This window comes from Euprymna scolopes, chromosome 18, assembly GCF_053919585.1.
Source record: "Euprymna scolopes isolate OS-2025 chromosome 18, ASM5391958v1, whole genome shotgun sequence".
NCBI lineage: Eukaryota > Metazoa > Mollusca > Cephalopoda > Sepiida > Sepiolidae > Euprymna > Euprymna scolopes.
In genome coordinates, this window is record NC_136499.1 from 65,510,848 (window position 1) to 65,532,903 (window position 22,056).

The 22,056-nt window shown below is 33.5% G+C and overlaps 1 protein-coding gene across 1 annotated transcript; it reads left to right on the forward strand.

Annotated features, from left to right (window-relative positions):
- The first annotated feature begins 13 nt into the window (after positions 1-13).
- LOC145297649 (uncharacterized) lies at positions 14-17,367 on the forward strand. The gene is made up of 3 exons (XM_080143786.1): positions 14-455; positions 11,674-11,800; positions 17,090-17,367. Exons 1-3 carry the CDS (start codon positions 191-193, stop codon positions 17,136-17,138), a joined length of 441 nt encoding a protein of 146 aa, XP_079999912.1. The 5' UTR covers positions 14-190; the 3' UTR covers positions 17,139-17,367.
- The last annotated feature ends 4,689 nt before the right edge of the window (positions 17,368-22,056 follow it).

A 22,056-nucleotide genomic window follows, 5' to 3' on the forward strand; every position in this document is an offset into this window, starting at 1 on the left:
GCAACTGGAGCGTTTAGAAAAACGGAAAATTTCATTTTTAATCATTAAACAGCAATTCATCCTTTTCGTACATTTTAGAAAAAAAATCTTTCTTCAAAAAAAAAAAATAAAAATAATAAAATTAAAAAAAAATACAGGAACTACAACAAAAAGTGCAAACTTTGAAAACAAGAAAAATAAAAGAAGAGAAATGTCTTTCTTGGGGACAACCTTTTTAGGAACGCAAAATTATTTCAAAGATGCTTCTGTTCTGTCCCAAAACGATCCTTTGCGTTCGCATCGAGAACTTGGTTATTTAGCTCTGCCACCTCTGCTAAAGAAATCTTCCCAAGCTGAATGTGAGAAACCCCACGCAGTATATGATATAGATCCATTCCAGGAACCGGATTTAGGTCACCAAGATTCCTTAATAGAAATGAAACGACGAAAAACCAAACATATCAGATCATCCGAAGGTATGCGATAACCGTCATCTGCTTTATTTCTCTAAACAACTAACAACAAATAATTTAGGTAAGTTTTTACTTTCTTTCCGCCTTAAAACTCACCTTAAAAATGACGACTTTTATAGGTTCTCGGGTATGCTGTAAACGGATATCACATTCAAATTTAGCGTACATAAGTATTTTTTATGGATATTAAGACATTTTTTTCCAATTTATTACTTGATATATGTCAGTGGCGTTCGCCATTTTCAACATGGGGAGGAGGGGGTGTTTCGTAATACGCATGCAAAATGCACTGCACATTAATACTTTTCAGTTGGGAAAAACATGATCGCTAATAAAAACATAATGGATTACATTGAATAATAATTATTTGATTGGTGTGTTTGTAATATAATAACCACCCCAGACAATAACTCAAAGTTATGATTTTAGCAAGAAGAAGGAGACTGTGTCGGTTAAATCACTATAAACGATTGTCGAAATTAGTAACATATCCAAGAATTATGAAAAATTATGAAATGTTAGTTATTTGATTTGTGTGTTTGTAATGAAATAGACACCCCAGACTGTCGCATGGTTGGTGTTTTAGTAAGAGAGGGGCGATTATGTGTGTTAAATCATGAAAAATAATTTTCTGAAATTAGTAACATATCCAAGAATTATGAAAAATGATAAAATGTGAGTTATTTGATCGGTGTGTTTATAATGAAATAACCAGCAAGACAATGTCTCAAAGTTATTGTTTAGCAAGAGGAGAGGGGATTATGTGGGTTAAATAATGAAAAAAGATTGTCAAAATTAGTAACATATCTAAGAATTATGAAAAATAATAAAATGTGAGTCATTTGATTGGGGTTTTTTCATGAAATAACCAGAGACAATGTCTCAAGGTTATTATTTTAGCTAGAGGAGAGGGGATTATGTGGGTTAAATCATGAAAAACGATTGTCGAAATTAGTATAATATCCAAGAATTATGAAAAGTTATTAAATGTAAGTTATTTGATTGGTGCGTTTATAATGAAATAAACATCCCAGATATTGTCTGAAAGTTAGTATTTAAGTAAAAAGGGGTCGATTATGCGGATTAAATCACAAACAATGTCGAAATTAGTAACATATCCAAGAATTATGAAAAATGACTAAATGTGAGTTATTTGATTGGTGTGTTAGTAATGAAATAGACAGGCTAGAAGATGTATCAAAGTTGTTATTTTTGTAAGAGGAACGGGATCGTGTCGGTTAATGAGCGGGGGGGGAGCGATTATTTGGGTTACTTTATTAAAAATAATTCTCAAAATTAGTAACATATCCAAGAATTATGAAAAATGGTAAAATGTGAGTAACTTGATAGGTGTGTTTGTAATGAAAAAAAAAAATAGCCATACAATGTCTGAAAGTTATTATTTTAGTAATAGGAGGTGGCGATAATGTGGATTCACTCTTGAAAAATTATTGTCGAAATTAGTAACATATCCAAGAATTATGAAAAATGAAGTTTTAGTTATTTGATTGGTGTGTTTATAATGAAATAAACAGCCCAGTCAATGTAGCAAATTTATGATTTTAATAAGAATTGGGCGATTATATGTGCGCACTCATTAAATTTGATTGTCGAAATTCATAACATATCCAAGAATTATGAAAAATGATGAAATGTGAGGTACTTTATTGATGTGTTTGCAATGGAATAAACAGCTTAGAAATGTCTCAAAGGTATTATGTTAGTAAGAGGAGAGGGATTATGTGATTGAACTCAGAAAAAATGACGTTTGAAATTAGCAACATATCCAAAAATTATGAAAAATGATGAAATGTGAGTTATTTGATTGGTATATTCATAATGAAGTAGACATACCAGACAATTTATGAAAGTTATTATTTTAGCAAGAGGTGGCGATTATTTGGGTTACTTCATTAAAAATAATCGTCGAAATTAGTAACATATCCAAGAATTATGAAAAATGATATGATGTGAGTTACTTTGTTGGTGGGTTTGTAATGAAATAACCAGCCATACAATGTCTAAAAGTTATTATTATAGTGATAGGAGGGGGCGATAATGTGGATTTACTCATAAAAAACGATAGCAGAAATTAGTAACATACCATAGCCTATGTATCAAAGTTTTTATTTTAGTAAGAGTGGAGGCGATAATGTAAGTTAAATCATGTGACATGGTTGTTGAAATTAGTAACATATCAAAAAATTATGAAAAATAATTAAATGTGAGTTATTTGGATGATGTGTTTGTAATGAAAAACCAGCCAAGACAATGTCTTTATGTTATTATTTTAGACAGGTGAGCGATAATGTGGGTTAAATTGTCGAAATGTGTAACAATCCAAGAATTATGGGATTCAACGAGATACGTCAACATATATACTTACAGATTACCAGGAGTCACCCTGGATTCAATGAGATACATGCAAATGTATGCAAGCAGAATACATGGTCACCTGGGATGTAATGAGATAGATGCAAATATATACTAGCAGAATACTTGGCGTTGCCTTGGATTGAATTAGATTGATTGAAATATATACTAACAGAATACCTTGCGTCGCCCAGGATTTCATGAGATTGATTGAGATATATACTAGCAAAACACCCAGCGTTGCCTGGGATTGAATGAAATAGGTGAGAATATATATTAGCAAAATACCTGACATCGCTTGGGATTTGATGAGATAAATGTGTTGCATATTACCTGTCCTTGCATATACATGCTGTAAATTACCTACCCTAAGTAAGATACAATTATTTCATATGTGTAATACCCGTCTTATGTAGGTAAAATATTCTTTTGCTCGAAATAGCAAATGATACATAAACATACAAAATTCCTCTCTCATAAGAATAATAAATATATTACAAAACCAAATTCAATTTTTTTATTGTTTATACGGTCCTGAGCAACGCCGGGTAGCCCCGCTAGTTGAATAATAAAGGTAAGTGATGGAAAGAAAGCAAAAAAATGTGGAAAATATGTCCACTATTTTATTTTGTCCTTTTCTTTTTCTCTTTTCTTCTTCCTTCTCCCTCTCTATTATCTTCTCACCTGCTATTGCTCCAAGACAGTGGGGGGGGGGGTTGAAATTAACAATTACAACAAAGTATACCTTTAAAATTCGGCACAAATTTTATTCGGTCTTCTTTGCAAAAAAAAAAGAAATGCCTATTTTGCCTCTATATAGAGCTGGTAACAACCTCGAAAGGTAATAGTTTTTTATCTTCATCAGGAACTGGAATTCAGGTTCACCACTCTTTGAAGATCGGAATAATTGCAGGTGTTTGAAAGAGTTGATATGATGTCTTCTGATGAAAGATTCAATTCTTGACTACAGTTGACATTACAGAAGTTCATAAAGAATGTTCAATTGAAGAAAAAATCATTAAAGACAGGTCAATAATTCTGATCTTGAAAAGTCTCTTAGAGACATGTATAATAATAACTAATCATTTAGGCTTTAAAAATAAAGTATCACGGAGACGAAGGGTAGAGGTGCCCAAATTGCTCATATCCAAAGAGAGCTGAGTCTCATCTTTCTCCTACGGCTGTTTGTCTGGAACTAAAAAGTAAAAAGCATTCAAAATCCCGCTAAGACCAAGAGTTAGCGGTTAAAATCTCGACCAATCTGATTGGTCTAAACAAAGACAGTAGGTGACAAATCAGCCAGTGAGGGGCTTGCTTATAATTGTAGAATTTCTCACACTATGTTTCATTCTTCCTCCTCCTCTTCTACGTCACATGATTCCGTTCTGCTTGCTGATTGGGCAAGCCTCTCTTTGCCCACCAAAATCTTCCTTGGGAGACATTTTGAAAAAAAACAATCAGCTGCTGTTTGGATGCCAAGAAGAAAAGAGTTGCTATTTAGATTCCACTAGCAAAAGTACCCGTCGTTGACTGGGTTCAAAAACAGCCAACAGAAAATGGACTCTGATTTATGAAAGTACTAGCGGGGGTACCCGGCGTTGCCCGGGTGTTTGGAGGTGTGTGTGGTTTTGGGCAAATCAAAACTCCAGGAGGGGGGGGGGTAAATAAAAAAAAAAGTTTTGATGGGTGAGTATGAGGATTGAACTGGAACCCTTGAGGCAAAGTTGGAAATTAAAGTGTGAAAAAAAAAAATGTGCGACGTTAACCACTGGACCACCACGAAATACAACGGAAACATGTTTGAATTTATTTATTTAAGTATTAAAAACAGAATTGACACGTAGCCGCAATAAAAGTTAACTCTACTGCTTCTATTTGACCTCATTAATGAGGTCAAATAGAAGTCACTGAGTTAATTTTTGCTGCAGGACAGCGTTTGGGTTTGTTTACCCAACTATGACTGGCTTTTTCCGCAAGATGTTGGGAAGGCGGAAACCAGCTCTCCATTGTCCAGATTGAATAGCAATTGTCTGATATAAGGAGTTTGGCCCCACATTGATCAAAGCTGATTGCTTCTGGACGTTTCCCAGTGCGATTGCCGGGAACAGGGCCGTAGCTTTGAATTAGTTTCGCTTTTTATACGAAAAAGCTGAACAAACACAAGACGGGCTGAAATAGCAATAATTTTGTAAAAGTCGCTGTAAGTAAATCTAGACACTATGCGCTTTCCCAAATCGTAGATATTATTATCTAGGGGATATATAAACAGTTCTAAGCGATAGTAACCCCCCCCCCTTCCCGGGACTGTCTGCGAAAAAAGCCTTTGCGAGACATACACAAAATGATCACACACATTTTGCCTTTTATATATATAGATTAAGGAATTTACTGACATGTCGTCTTGGTGGTGTTGAATATGTATGTTACCTGACATTTTGTTGAGATCTCGGACAAGGAAAGGAGACCAGAAAACTTAGTGAACAGCTTCTCTGTCTTAAGTAGACATTAAAATAGTTGAAAGGAAAGAAGTTTTCTGATTCCACTCCGTAAGATGAGAACCTCTATGTCAAAGTTACCTGACATATTGAAATAAGTCTCTGGCGAATTTAAGACCAGGAAAATTTGTGAAAGAATCAGTTTCTCTGTCTTAACTAGACATTAAAATAGTTGGAATATGCGACGAATTTGAAGAAAAAGAAAAACACAGGATTTGTTGTGGCAGTCTCTAGTTACCCAAAACCCTGTTTCAGATTTCAGCTCTGAAATGTGAACTTTATATTGTCTTTTCTCTTTGGGAAAGAGATTGCAAAAGGATCATTCGTCTTGTGGTCAGAGTTACTTGGCTCGGATGATTTGAAAGTGTTGTGATTGCGCGCATAAAAATGCAACCTGCAAAAAACTTTGACTAAAGGAGCTAATGCAGTCTAATGGAAGAACAGAAATCTCTTAAAACAAAAAGATGGCGACGATTGTTTCTAAAAAAGACTCTGGGTAAAATAAGAAACTTATACACTTTCTAAAAAGGATTTTTACAAACTTTGAATTACCTTCCCTCTCTCTTTCACTCTCTCTTTCTTTCCCTCTCTCCCTGTCCTACCCTTTTGAAAATGTTATGATACAAGGATTTCACTTGCAAACCAGATGGATAACTCTTTCAATTTGTTTTGTTTTGTTTTTTTTCATATTTTTTCTCCTTTGAATGTTTCTTTCTCTGTATGAATGTTGCAGGTATAAAGCTAAGAAGAATTACCTTCCATGGGATATAACGGATAAAAATTTTCTTTAAAAAAATACCAGAAATAAAAATAGAAGAATCAAACAGTGCTTGTCCACAATTCCCCTTTATTAAAAAACAAAAAACTAAATAAAAGTCTGTGTGATGTATGTACCTTGTGACGGAAAGAAAATATTGTATTGCAAAAGTCACGTAAATTGATCAAGCATTATTTTTACAAGGAAAAACATTTTTAAGCGATTAATGGGAATTTGTAGATATTACAACAAAAATCTCGCCAGTTTGAACTATTATAAAGTTATCTCCCTTGTTTCTTAAAATCATTTTCAAGATGACGACGTGAAACGGTTGTTTCTCTCTTACTTAAACGTATGGGTATGTACATCAGACAGATTTTTCTTTATTTTTGTATGTTAATATAAGGGGAATTCTGAACAAAACCTATTTTACTTTTAAAAGTTCACTCTCTAGTCTGTCATTCTATCGCTCTCTCTCTCCTATCCCCTCTCTCCCCCTCACTCTTCCCTCCTAACTCAAGAAGGATTTTCTCTTTTTTGACCAAGGACAGAGTTGGAATTTCACATCAAAAATCAAGGGTAAAAAAAATCAATTTAAATGTTAACCAAACCACTTTTTTTAAAAACTTTAGCTTAGTCCCAAACAAGACACATTGCCACTGAAACATAAGGGACTACTATGAATTGAGGAGCAGCTTTACAGGAAGGCATTCTAAGTGAGGAGTTGTGCAGCAAGATGTATTTTACATTACATTTAAATTTCTTGATGTTGGTACAGTCAATTCCAAAGGCTAGCAGTTTAAGGAAAGAAGCTGTTAAAGTTGAAAGTCCTGGTGACCTACATGGTGAATGGATGGGATTTAGTTGATTATTGGGTTGGTCGGGTGCATTTGCATAAAGGAGGAACCAGAACAGCAAGCACATTTTACTGAAGTACTTGTATAACAAACACAGGAATGCAACAGTGCAGTGATAGAACAGGGTTATAGTTTGGTAAAGAGTGTGGGATTTATTAGCTAAGAGACTCTTTTTTGGACCTTACTTAAAAGGTTGAGATTAGTGATTGATGTACCAGCCCATATGTGACAATAATACTCCATGCTAATAGTGACTTTTATTGTTTATGAGCTCATGCAAAAAGAATGTTTAAGAAATCAAAGCATTACAATAAGATCCAAATCATTTGTCTTTTAATCTTCACTATTGATGTGGCTTGAAGAGATTTAATCTACATAAGCCTATAACAGAAACATGTCTGCAGATACATACCTTAAAATGTTTGTATAAATAAAATATAATACTAAAAATATATATTGCTGTACTTGTTATTGAGCACTATTGCATAAACACAGTAAGGCTTTATGGAATTAATTCCTATGAACAAAACACTTTCCAGGATTACTGCATATGTATCTTCATAAAGGTAGGTATGTTTATATATTTGTATGTACAGAATTCACTACTAAGCTAATTATCTGATCATTATGAATTTTGAAGCACAACTATTAGGTGCAAAGGAGTCCAAATGCGGGCTATATTTAGTTTAATTTATTTTATGCAAAAGGGGTAAAAAGGAGGTGGATGGTATTCATGAAAATTCAGAGGTATTTTCTTTGAATTTTCACGAAATTTTAACAATCAGCATTAGACATCAATAATGCAATCGTTTTTTTCATCATTATTCAGAGTTCAGATGCGGTGTAACTCTGGCAAAAATGAGCTGTAATGGCTTATTAATCCAAGTAAAGAACGTAGAGTTTTGATGTCTGTTGGAGCTGGTATGCTTTTGATGACTGATATGTTCTCTGGGTTGGGTTTCTGGCTTGTTTTGTCAAAGATGAATGCCAGACATTTTATTGATGTCTGGTAAAATTTACCTTTTTTAGCGTGTACATAGAAACCATATTGTTGGGTCCTATCAAGTATGGCGATCAGATGTTGTAGGAGTCCATCCTGAGATGTGCCAGAGATTACGATGTGATCAATAAATGCTGTAGCTCCTGTATACCTCAATCAGCCGGTCACTGACGTGCGACCGACAGACGTGTTATAGCAAATGCCTTAAAGTGGTCTCAGGAAGATAGGAAGATGGTCGTCGTTAGGGTCTATAAGAAGAAAAGAATACCTGATATGTTGGATGTGCTGTGTGGCTCCTTCTTCTCCTAGGAAACGTCTTGACCTCTTCACCCTTGGTGGCATTCTGACTGGAATTTTCTTTCTTCATTTTCTGGACTGCTTCGTTGTTCAATGAAGGCATTTATGGAGGCATTTATGGCCAACACAAGAAAAACGACACGCGACACAATTGTAATATATATGGAACATAACTAACTATTTTATTTTACATTAGATACAATACAATATATATTACAATAAAAACTTTTACAATTTAAAAACTGGACAATAGGCTTTTCAAAGCTAACTAATCTACCCTAACTAGTTTTGAGGGAGGGGGTGCTCCCCCCTCCTTGTTTACGGAGAGACAAAATTTATGGTGCTCACCTCATGACGGCCTGAACAGAAAGAGTGAGAGCTCTAGGAAAGAGAATTATGGGAAGGTGTTTCTTTGTATCTCTACGTACATGGCCAAATAACCACTCGGCCATGCTGCGGAGGGTGTTAGAAACAGTGGCACAAAGAAATAGTGGCACACCTGTTATGCCTGTCAGCATGGCATCCATCGACTGCTGGAATATAGATGGGGCAGTTTTGACCCCAAAAGGAAGACAATTGTATCGGAATAATCCCTTGTGAATGTTGATTGTAAGGAGTTCCTTGGAGTCTTCATCAACTTCGATTTGTAAGGATGCATTAAAAAGATTGAGTTTTGCAAAACAGGTTCCACCTTTTAACTTTGCAAAAAGGTCTTCAGGTATTTCAGCGATATTGGCATGCATTTAGTGTATTATTTAGTCCTGTGGAATAACCCGCACAAATGCGGACTTTACCATTTGCTTTTGGACCACAGCAATAGGAGCTGCTCATCTGGAGTAGTTGCTGGGTCTATTACTTCAGATTCTCAGAGGCAATTCAGTTCCTTTTCCATTATGTTGAGGGCTGCGTAAGAGACAGAACATTTACGTCTAAATATTGACTTGCTATTAGTTTTCAACTTGAGAGTGGTTTTGATTTTCATGCAATATCCTGTCCTCTCCAAAAACATCACTGAACTTAGATTTCATCATCTGAGTAGAATGTTTTTCAGTGTCCTGAGCTGATTTTAAAGAAAATGTGTTGAAGACAGATCCTGATGGGACTGTGAAGAGATCAAGTTCTTCAATCCAGTCCAAACCGATCAGCATCTGTCACATAGCAAGTTCCAGTAAATACTCTTGGAAGGAAACAACAATTTAGTTCCCCTCCTCAGTAAGCTGAATATCATTTCCAGATGTGGTTTGTTTTTAGTAGGTTCGGTTTGCCAATTTTTGTCGATGTTTTGCATGAGATAAGAGTGATGTCTGATGCGGTGTTGAATTGGAAATGAACTGGAGTCTTGTTTAATCTGACACTGATGTATTTTCTGCAGGATTTGAAATCAATTTGGGCTTAGGAGGGTGACAAAAATTTTCTTTGTGACCATGTTTATGACACACTTGGAACTTGTGTTTTCTGAAAGGACAAAAACGTGCATAGTGTCATTCACCACAAGACCAGTATGCAGATGGTGTTTTTTTTTCAAACCTTTGAGTTTATCAATTGAACTGATGTGTGACATTTGTAAAGGTAGTGTGGGTTGTTGCTAGACTAACATTGTGTCCTTTCTTAAGTTTAACAACCTGTTACATTTAGCTGTCAGACCCTGGACGGTTACTTTCTTGTCTGTTTCAAGCTTTACCTGCAGTCGGGAATGTATTTCTGAATCGTTTGGTTACTGTAGACCTGCTATAAAAATTATGCATTTAAATTAGTCCTCAGTTAGTATTTGGAGGTGGAATCTCTCACACTCATGATTCACACATCCAGCATAAGTGATGAAATCGTCTGACTGTTTTTTGTAAGCTTAAAACAGTTGTACCGAATATTAAGTAGGGACTCTTGTTCCCCCGAAAATGTCTGTAAGATACTGATAGTCACAGTGAAAGATACTGATAGTCAAATCAGAAGATCGTTTGGGTAAAATAAAATTTATGAATCTTTCATTGTCTTTTGTACCCAACTTCTGTATCACCAGGCGTTTTTTTTTTTTTTTGCAGTCTTCATCATTGTTAGGGAATTCATGGTAAAAAGTGTTTTTCCATCGTGTAAACACTGAGTTGAATGTGCAGCCAAATTCTGTAATTATGTTCAAAAGCTGGAGACTAGATGAATTCCAAGGTATTGGTGCTGAAATTTCTGAGTTAATGTTATTAAATTCAGTTGTGCTTTCTCAAATTGTTCCTGTTGCTGGGCCAAAATTTGTTTGAGAACTTCTTTGGAGATAAACATTTTTTTTTATTTAGTTGGTTTTTTTTTTTTTTTTTTCCAATTTCTTGTAGCCAGTTGTTATACAGTGAGGAGCGTTATCATTAATATAACGTGAAACATCTTACCATAGTTTATCCAACCTTTTTGTGTGTGTGTGTGTGTGTGTGTGTGTGTGTGTGTGTGTGTTGCACATGATGAAGGAAATAGCCTGAGTATTATAGCTTAAACAGATGGGAATGATGTTCATTCTTTCATTTTAATAGTCACTTTTGCTTGCCCCACCGGTCATTAATCTTGTGAGAAGTTATGAGAATTTTAAGTTCTCAACTGAGACAAGGGAAGCAACTTTGCCCTATATTTTATTTTTGTGTCGTCCTAATATGTGGTTTGTGTAATCTGCAGTTTGTCTGATTGTGGAAATAATTATACATATATATTAGTCAAGCAAGTAACTGCGAGACGCAACAAAATGTTGAGTCGAAGCAAAGTTACTTGTGACGACTACTATTGTCTTATGAAACTTTGGGGATACTATAAAAAGACAAATTTTTAATATATGTTTATTGGAAAGATATGCTTTTTCAATTATATTTCACCCTTTATTTATACCAATCTTTTTATTTATGAAGTTCGATGTATGTTAAATTTAACTACAGAGCATATACAAATAGATAACAAAACATATTTCAAATTCCAACGTGTTACTCATATTACTGTTTATTTCTTCCAACATATCAAAACGTCTACTCTTGACAGCATCTATTTCGTAGTGCGGAAACAATCATATAATTATGTTGATTTTGAATATTTCTCATACTGACTCTTCAGAAAAGTAGGAACTTTTTAAGAAAATAAAAAGAAATGGGCACGATCGCATGAGTCTGAAAAAAATACAAATATTTGCATCATGGGCTATGATATTAGAGCTATGTTTGATTTAATAGCAATATTAAATATATAATATATATAAGATCCATGCTTAAATATACAATATTTATAAGATCAATGTTTAATCTAATATTGCTATTAAATTAAACATGGATCTTATATCATTACACACAATGCAAATATTAGACATATAATATTAACATTAATGTAATTAATTTCAAACAATGTTGAACAGCTCAACTGTTTATATATTAATTACTCTTCTCAGAATTATAACAAGTAAAATTTTTTTTTTGTCTTTCAGGGCCTCTGGAATTATATCAACATCCTGTGACAAGTGCTCAGAATTATGGCTGGTACCACAAATTGCAAACAAGCGAACCATGGACATATGTTAAGAGATATCCTCAAAAAGAGAATGAAATGACTAAGTATATATTGCTCCTTAATTTTTTTTAATAGACATTAAGTTTAAATTCAGCACTCCATTTTTGCTAGCCATGGAAATCAATGTGCTAGACATAAAACTGGAGGAGATACTGCTATTTAAATGTATTGTACCTTCTAAAAATAAGCAGAGCACACACACACACACACACACACACACACACACACACACACACACACACACACACACACACACACACACACAGATTTTATTTTTTTAAAGATATCATGTTAATAGGGATAGATACACAAGAATTTACTCATTTTTAGAAAGTTGTCCTTTTATTGGTCACAACATTGCGTACCTGACCCCAAAATAAAAATGGTGAATGAACATCACACCAAATGTTTGCCCCAGCAGACGTCAACTACAAAGCTCGGTGAAAATTTCAGTGGTAACACACTGGACAACACAATAGAAGAATATGATAACCCAGCAACCCTAATCGCCCGAAAGAAGAGAAAGGAGTATACTAAAAGGGAACTGAAGACAAGACTAGAAGGATGGCAACAACATAAGAGAGCAGGCAGGTTCATGGAAGAACTGAACCAGAGCTACATTGACAAGGAGGCCTGACTAAAATGGCTTAAAAGTGACAAATTTCCATTTGATGAAGAACGATTAATTATAGCTGCACAAGACCAAGGCTTGCTCACAAATGGATTTAAGAAAATGGCTGGTCTGCAAAAAACCGACCAATGCAGATTCTGTCACTCAGCTGTTGAAAGCTCAAGCCACCTAATGTCTGGATGCAAGATCCTTCTAGCCGATGGTCATTACACTGCTCACCACAACAAAGTATGTGGATACTTACATTGGAAGATCTGTGGAGAGATGCAACTAGATAGGTCGTCAAACATCTGGGAACATGAACCACCACCGATAACATCAAATGGAAAAGTGACAGTGTTCTACGACAAAGACATACAGGCAGGCAGATACATAAAAGACAAGGCCATCAAGCCAGATATAGTAATATGGAACAAGCCCGAAAGGACTGCACTCATTATCGATGTCACAGTTCCAAACGACTTCGGTCTTAATAGAGCAGAACGGGAAAAGATAACAAAATATCAGGACCTTAAAAATGATCTAAAAGCAACATGGTCTCTGAAAGAAATAAACATCATACCAGTTGTGACAGGTGCAACTGACCTAATAAAAAAGAACCTTCAAAAATACTTAGAAGCAATCCCTGGAAAACCAAGCTGTAAGGAAATACAGATAGCAGCCATAAAGAGAACAGTGTCTATTCTTAAAAGAGCCCTCGGATATAAATTTAAATTATAATAGAATCAAGTGTTAGCCCCAGGAAGGAGCCCCTTGATCTCTTCAAACTAACAAAAGTAAAATAAAATAAAAAAATTGGGATAAAGGAATATAACTGTTTATTAAATTATAATTTTGCACAACTTGGGCTCCATCAGTGCATAGAAATAAAACAATATTACAAAAGTTTCACAGCCAATGTAATGAGAATTTTATGTTATTTATTCATATGTAATCACTAACCCAAGTCCCAAATAGTTAAATTGCATATAAACATATAAGCCACTTATATATATCATTACAAACACTACCGTGTTTGAATGTATGGTTAAGTGGCAAGTGTAGTCATTTAGAACTGCTTTAAAGCTTCACTGCTCACTTATTTTTGGACCAAATTTCAAACAACTATTACAGTTTATAGATCACCTTCTCAGCTATATTGTGAAAAAGCTTTTTCAATTTTCGTTCAGTAAACCAAAAGTTATGATGAATTTTCTGGTGTTCAAAATCGTAAAAATATGTAAGGAGGTGAGCGACGCTTTTTATGACTGGTTTCCATAGCAACCACGTCACTTCAGTGACTACTTATTCACTGCTGTCTCGAAAAGAGAAGTAACAAGTGAAACAGAGAGAATGAAAGAATGAAAGGGAGATAATTGGGGGTAATTTTATTGAAAGCAGACGAGTGCCATACATTGTTATTACATGTGTTTATGAGGGCAAAAATATAAGACTGAAATTAAACAAGTGAATTTATTAGAAGCCTGGAAAAATCATGGATTAAAATAGAAAAATGCGAGCATGAAAAGTAATATGGTTAAGCTTAAACATGGAAAAATAAAAGACTAGTTGTTAAAACTGGAAAAGAAAAGGACAAGATATTCTAGTAAAAAATAAATTAAATTCATAACTTAAAATATTGCAGCATTAAGAATTTTTTTTTTAATTCAATTTATAATATTATATAATCAATTCTTAATGCTGCAATATTTTAAGTTATAAATTTATATTTTTTACTAGAATATTTTATATTTTTCTTTTCAAGTTTTAACAACTAGTCCTTTACTTTTCCATGTTTAAGCTTAGCCATATTACTTTTCATACTCACATTTTTCTATTGTAATGTGTGTGTGTGTGTGTGTGTGTGTAAATTGATTTGGTCTTAAAATAAAAATATTTCCATTAAAAATTCAAAACAATTTACCTCTCTCTCTCTCTCTCTCTCTCTCTCTGTATATATATATATATATATATATATATATATATATATATATATATATATATATATATATATAGATATAGATAGATAGATATATATATATGGTGTGACGATGTGCTAACAACATTATGAATGATATCAAAAGTACCCACAACACTTCTAACATCTTCACTTCACTTCCTAATATGTTCATTATACAATGTTGTTGACACATTTTAATAACAGAACATGACATAACAAATATAATTTAACAGAATAAAGAAGAGCGAATTTAATTGCCATATAAAAAGACAACTAAAATCTTATTAGATAGTAACGACTAAGGCCTATGACTAACGACTATGAAAATAATTCAACAAGGTTTCCTTTTAAAGGGAGGTAACTGGGCTCTTTTCTCATTTGTTCAATTCATAATCTTTATTCTTCTCTCAAGCAAAATTTAAAGAGAATTTTTTTTTATATATTTTTCCAATTCTTTTAAAATCTCTACATATTTAACTATTGTTTTTTTCTTGTGTGTCTGACGGAGAAGGGTTACTGTAAAAACACATGTAATATGTGCATATATTTTTGCAAATGTAAAAATATATTTGATCTATAGATTTTAGCTCTACTGGTAGTTTAAAATCAATGAATATTTATTACCGTAATACCAAAATTGGAAAATTAAGTTTAAAAAAAAAAAACAATTAAAATAATCGTTTTTGGCATTGGAAAACAGGCAAAAAAATTTTTCCAATATCGATATCCTAAAAAGTACCAGATAGTTAAAAAAAGAAGACCAGCATTTACTTCTCACTTGTGACATCACATCTATATAAGTCTTGCTCACTTTCTCTATCATTCAATATACAATAGAACTATTTCCATGGTATCATACCAATCTGAAATGATGTTGGTTACTTTTCATTTTGCCTAATGATTGTATTCAGTTCTCTTGTTAATTAAATTTTATTTTTCATCTTATATATTGATAACTAGCAGGGAAACCCGACGTTACCTAGGACTAAATGATGATCTGTGAATGTTTCACACTTCCAATACTTTTATTGTCATTGAAATCAGTGAAATCGCTCATTTTTCAAACAAATCGATTGATTGCCTGTTCTAGTCAAGGACTCACTGTGATGCACTGGGAAGAAACTTCACATGCATCCCTTTAGTGATCAGTCAACAATACATTGTAGTCAACATTGCACTGTAGAGAACCTACTGTTGATTTTATAAAATTATTTTTATATAATAGCTTGAATATGGCTCAATTGTGCTCTTAACAAAAATATTCATTTTGAATGTGCCCTTTCTTATCAAAGAACTTACTATTAATTTTATATGTTGGGCTTTTCCACTTGTGTGTAATAAAACTTCTCAAATGCACTTATGATGTGAGGCTGTCTAAGGTGTTAGCTTTGGTCAAAATCGGAGTGTTTCTGTTTTAATCAGGTTTTTTTTTATTATCGATTTTCAATACTTATCGGAGGTGTTCTGATACGATACCTATCTAAGAACACTCCCAGACACATAAAGTACGTTTGTATGGAATTAAAAAAAAAAATCAGCTTAGCCATTTCAGAGTTCATAGGAACAAACTTACACAGACACACACTCAAACACCTACATAGACAAAGTGCCTTTTATATATAAGTAGAAATTTGGCTTTATGCTGGTTGATTTTACTTAAGCAGGAGAAATTTTATTGAGTAGAAACTCAAATCTATTTTTCAAGATCATCATTTGAATTTGTATGTGTACATAGGTGATGACACCTGACATGTCAGTTTGATAATATTGGCTGTCTATGCAGACTTCAATGAAAACACATCACATAATTTGCTTGTCCAATTGGAGTTCTGAATTTAGAAATTGTTTTCCATTATTTATTATTGATTTTCAAAATTATAAAAGGTGTAAAATATATTCTGATGCCAGTGAGAGGAAAGAAACATAACACAGCTGAGAGTGTAATAAAGTTTGTATTGGAAAAAGCCAGAGGAAAGAAAGAAGAAAACATCTTGCAAATAACTGATATACATTGTCTTAGCTCTGAAGATGCACCTTTTTAATGGTTCTTAATTTTCCAATTCTCTAAGGTAGTTTCAGTGTTGTATAGAAATAGGAAGTCTTGTCTCCCTGTGTTTCAGATGCTTGTTTGTTTGTTGAGAATCATTTATGATGATTTTGTTGGCATTCGTTTTCCTGATATTTATTAAGAGTTCTTTCAAGAAGGATACTGGGTACTTATGGCAAGGACCACGTGAAGGTTGTCAATGTCCCCAAGTGAAAATGTTTCTGTTGAATGAACTGAATTCGAACTTGGCACACCAAGGTGATCAGTCTGTATCGTTAACCACTAGCCACCACAATTCCTTGCTATGGATGCTGATATGAAGCCTCGCATGTATCTTACTGTGTTGAAAGTGGAAGTAGCAGTAGTAATGTTTACTTGTCAGCAGATTAAGAGCAAAAAAGGAAGAAACTTTGAAAAAAAAAAAACGCTCATGTGGGGGTCCATGGAGATTCTAAAAGGTAGCCCGTGATTGGTTGTTTTTCATCCAATCACAGGGCATGTAACAAAAGACTCCATAATAATTTCAATATTATTTCTTATCTATTACAAGAGTAGATTTCAATAAGAAATGATAATATTATGTGCTTCTTTTTTGTTGTTCATTCATCATTTGATTGGTGATTCCATTAATTCAGCCAACCAATAGTTAAATGTTTCATTTAAATTCAATGTTTCTTTGATTCTTAAATATCCGTTTTTCTTTTTTATTCTTGCAGGTTTGTGAGCTATATGAAACTCAACCAGAAAGATTTTGTTTTATTCTGAGAAGGAAACAAAACATAGAAACACAAAAATATATTTTATGAAAAAGATCTGTTATTTCTTATAGAACATTATGGAATGGGACTTTTATATTCATTATTTTCATAGATTACATTTACAAAGAAACTTAAAAATGCAAAAGGCAACAACATATTTTCAGAGATTTTTAATTCTATTTTAATGAAGTGGTTATATAGTCTCAAAATGGAAATAAAACACCACTTGAATGCCACTTTGTTTTTATCGACAATCATTTATTTCATTCATTAAGTGATGCGATCAATAGTCAGAGAATGGATGAGAATCCAAATTGTTTGAAGCAATTTATTCTACTAACATGTTTCGTTTTTCAGCTTCTTCTAAGTGATAAAAGTTTAAGAAATGGACGTATTATTTACCAGTGATGGAACGATTCCAATATTTTTTCCGATTTGGATACAATTACTGATTCTGTTTTAAATTCCTGATTCCAATATAATTACTGATTCCGATTCTTTTAAAACCCTTAAATGTTTAGCTATAGAGTTCTTGTTTGTTATTTCATTTTATTTTCAGATTATTGTAAACAGTCAGATAATATGTGCATATATTTTTGTAAATTCAAAATTACATTAGTTGGGACGTATATATATACATTTTAGTTTTACTAGTAGTTTAAGATTAATAAATATTTATCATCACACCATTAGTACCAGCAATCGAAAAATTGAAAACCAAACAAAAACAAAAAATTAAAAGTATCATTTTTGGCATTGGAAAATTGGCACACATTTTTATGATTCCGATACGCATTCCAAAAGTTCTGATTTTTCCAATTCTCAATTAATCATCAAAACATTATTATTTACCTCCTTGCCAGCAAGTTAGACACAAGATCAAATGTGATTTTCAGAATCCAGCACACTCTAACCTACAAAAAATGTCTAAGTGGCCTTTTTTGGCATTCCTTGTTAGGGGTGCTCCAGGAAGTTAGTAATGAACTAACTTTTTCTCAAAGAGATGGTTAAACCCTGAGAGGGTGGACGTCCTAGAACTGAACAGAATAGCGGTCTGACAGCAAAAACGCCACCTTTGGACTGATTTGTATCATAGTTCTATAAATATAATCATAGCAAAAATTATTATATAGAGATGATATATTTCAAATAATTATGTTAAATATTAGTGCAGTAATTTACACTTATATTTGTGGTGTCTCTGGCTGTCTGTCCATTCAGGGACACAATTGAAAAAAGTTCTATATCAAGATCAAACAACTTTTTATGAGGAATTCAATAGTGGTATTAATTTTTGGTGCAATTCCACCCATCTCCTCCAAAAGACCAAAAATACAAGAAATAAAGAAAAATCTCCATGGTGTACTTATCTGTGACTAAAAGAAAATATTGTACACCAAAAATCACGTAAACTGATCAAGTAATTTGATTTAAAAAAATGAAAATCAAATTTTATGGCTAAACAGCAATTGATGATCTCATTACATATAATTCAAACTTTTGTGAGATTTTAGAAAGCTATTTTTAACATGTGGAAGAGGGCCATTGGAAAAACAAATTCACTAAAAAATGATTTTTTCATAAAAATAAAACTACTTGATCAATTTATGTGATTTATAATGTACAATTCTTTCTGTCATGGACACGTACATCATAAAGATTTTTTTTTTCTTAGATTGTTATGGACTAGCATCTAATTTTATATTAAAATTTTTTACAATGATATTTGGATGGGGAGCATCTGTGTATGTGCTGAAAATCTATTTCTTCTTTTGTTGTTTTTTTAACCTACTTCATTCTGTTGTTGGCATTGGTTTTTCTGATTTCTTTTTTACTCATGTACTCACACAAAGGACCACATGAAGATTACCAATATCCATAGTGAAAGTGATGCTCTGGATCTGACAGGATTTGAACACAGCACATCCAATCGTCAGTCTTTGCTAGTATTCATTTCACTACACTTACCTCCCTGAATATCCATAACTAGGGTTGTGACAACAGCATATTCTTTTCATTGTTTTGATTCTCGAGTATATATATCCGACACAGTTAATCAACCGAGAACCACATCACTCTATATAAAAGCGTATAAAATATCAACAGATAAAAACTCTAGAGTCAAAACAATGAAAGGAATATGCTGTTGTCCTAGCCCTATTAATAACCAACAAGGATTATGTTTTACTTTTCTTTATGATTTGAAAATTTAAAATTATAGAAATCAAAAAAATAAGAATGAAAATAGAAATATGGGGTTTAGAGCTCTGCATGATAGTCTTTGAGGCTTACAGGCTAGATTTCTACTCTTTCTATGAAACTGCAGATATCGATGTATGATCGAACTAATGTATAAAATATAAAATATTTCAATAGCAGAAAGAATGTAAGAAGATAAATATTTGAAACAAGAGCAAATTTAAATTTGCAGTGGTTCAAATATTTTAAAGCCAGTTAAAATATTTATAATAAACAAAGGTGGTTGTAATAAAAATGAAATATTTGAAACAATAACAGTTTAGAATTTGGTTCAGTAAAATAATGTTAGAATAATATTTACAGCTAACAATAAAAAAGGATTGACCTTTTGATGTAAGGAGGATGTAAACAGAAATGATAGTTTTGTTACATCTAGAGTTTTCGGAAAAGCAGTTAGTTTACCAAGGTTTCAGGCTTGGTGATTGGTTGTCATTTTTACGTCCATGTAAATGCTAATGAATGTATTTTAGAAATTTTTGAAAACTCTGAGATAAGGAACATCAAAGAAATAAAATATAATCTGTTGTCATGGTGTTTCCATCGGAGGGAAGTACCTTCGTTCACAGCATTTCAACCACCAGAAAAGAAGGAAACAATAAAAGAAGGTATGTTGTCCTTTGTCTATGAGAATATGTCTAATGTTTAACCAGTGCACACACGCACTTGCAATGTAGGTTACGCAAATTATTGAACACTGTATACACACTTGATGATATTGACACTAACACTTACATGTTTACACAAGCACATTTGTACATACATTTAGAGACTATACAATCCGTATATTTATAGATACCGCACAGAGACATGTAAGGGTGTATGTATTGTTACAAGGGAGCATTTCTATAAAATAATAATAAAAAAATCAATAAAACCATTTAAAATGTGTGCTATTGTATTCTAGGCACCCCTAATGATCAAACCTCAAAAGTTTTAATTCACGAGATAGTTTAAAGGCCAGAGTATAGTAATAGAAAGAGTAGAAGGTTTTAGAAGTATCTGGAAAGTCCCAGAGGGTTCTGCAATAATCTAGAATGGGTTAAGATGTCATATAAATAAAAGTGGAAAGGGAAACAAATCAGTTATCAAGTTGAACCCGTCAAGATAACTCCGGTCTATGATTCACGGATACGTCCAGCTGAAAGAATCCAAAACAGACAAAGAAAAAAAAATACATCCCTCCGACCCACGGAAAGTTGCATAAAAAGTCCTCTGGACTAGTGGTAAATACATTTTTGTAATATTCTCATTGACTAAACCTTTAAAAGAAAAACCAAAAGAAATTTTAGAGTCATTGAATTTCGTTGTTAATATAGTGAATAGCCACGTTAAGACTAGCTGGTTAGCAGTTCTTATTTGACTCCTCTTCTTCCTTACCCTCGTAACGCTCCATTTCGTCATTCTAGTTTTCGACCTCGAGTTTCAACAAGCCGTATTTTAATTTGTGATAGATAGTAGTAATCCAAAATAACGGTATTTTTGTTAACTGACCTTTTTTTTCGTTTGTTTTGTTATTGTTGTAAATATTTGTGAATCACCTTATTTGTTTATTTTGTTATTGTTGAAAATAAAGGAAAATATCATTTTTCGAAAACCATATTTCATATCGTCCATATTTTTAATTGTTACACCTTTGAACATAACAGTATATATACATGTAAGAGGATACGGCCCATGTAACAATACAATCATTTTTTTTTTTTAATTACATCTTCACCCCAAACAAGGCACATTGCTACTTTGGTGTAGGGGGCTACTATCAGGGGTAACATCTACTGGGGTACTATGTGGGGATGTCTGTTCACGTTACACTTGAACTTCTGCATGTCAGTACAGTTGGGGAAGCAGGGACCTGGAATGGAATTCCAAAGTCTAGCGGTTCTGGGGAAGAAACTACTGGAGTAGAAAGATCTTTTACATCTAGGGATCTCTACTGTATGGGGGTGAGATTTAGCTGCCTGTCGGGTTTGTCAAGGGTGTTTACGTGGGGGCACAAGTGCTTGCAGTTCGTCAGAGCATTCTCCATTAAAATACTTGTAGAACAGGCAGAGGGATGCAACATTTCATCAATGGGATAGAGGCTGAAGCTTAGATGCCAGTCCAGGGCCTATCAGATTGGCGACTCTCTTTTGAACCTTGTCTAGGAGCGAGAGACTAGTAGCAGATGCACCAACCCAAATATGACAGCAATACTCCATACATGGGCGAATGGTGGCCTTATAGAGGTACAAGATACTTTCGGGTGTTAGTAATTTTCTAGCATGGTAGAGAGAGCCTACCTTCTTTGCAGTGACCCTGGCAATGCTTTCAATGTAATTGTTCCAACTCATGTTTCCTGTGAACATTAGGCCAAGGAGTTTGAAAGATGTACTCTCAGATAAAGTGTTGTTGACCACTGCTATTGGTGGTAGAGAAGGTTTCTTGTAATTATTGAAGGAAACTAGTTTAGTCTTGGCGGCATTGAACGTGACCATCCATTTTGGTCCCCATTCCACTACAGATTGAAGGTCATCCTCTAGTGTTTTTGCCAATTCTTTAGATATGTGTTCATTTGTTTTCCTGTCGTGCCTGTTATAGAGTGTGGTGTCATCAGCATATATACTCATCTCAGAGGCAATTTTGTCAGGGAGGTTATTCATGAATATTAGGAACAACAGAGGTCTAAG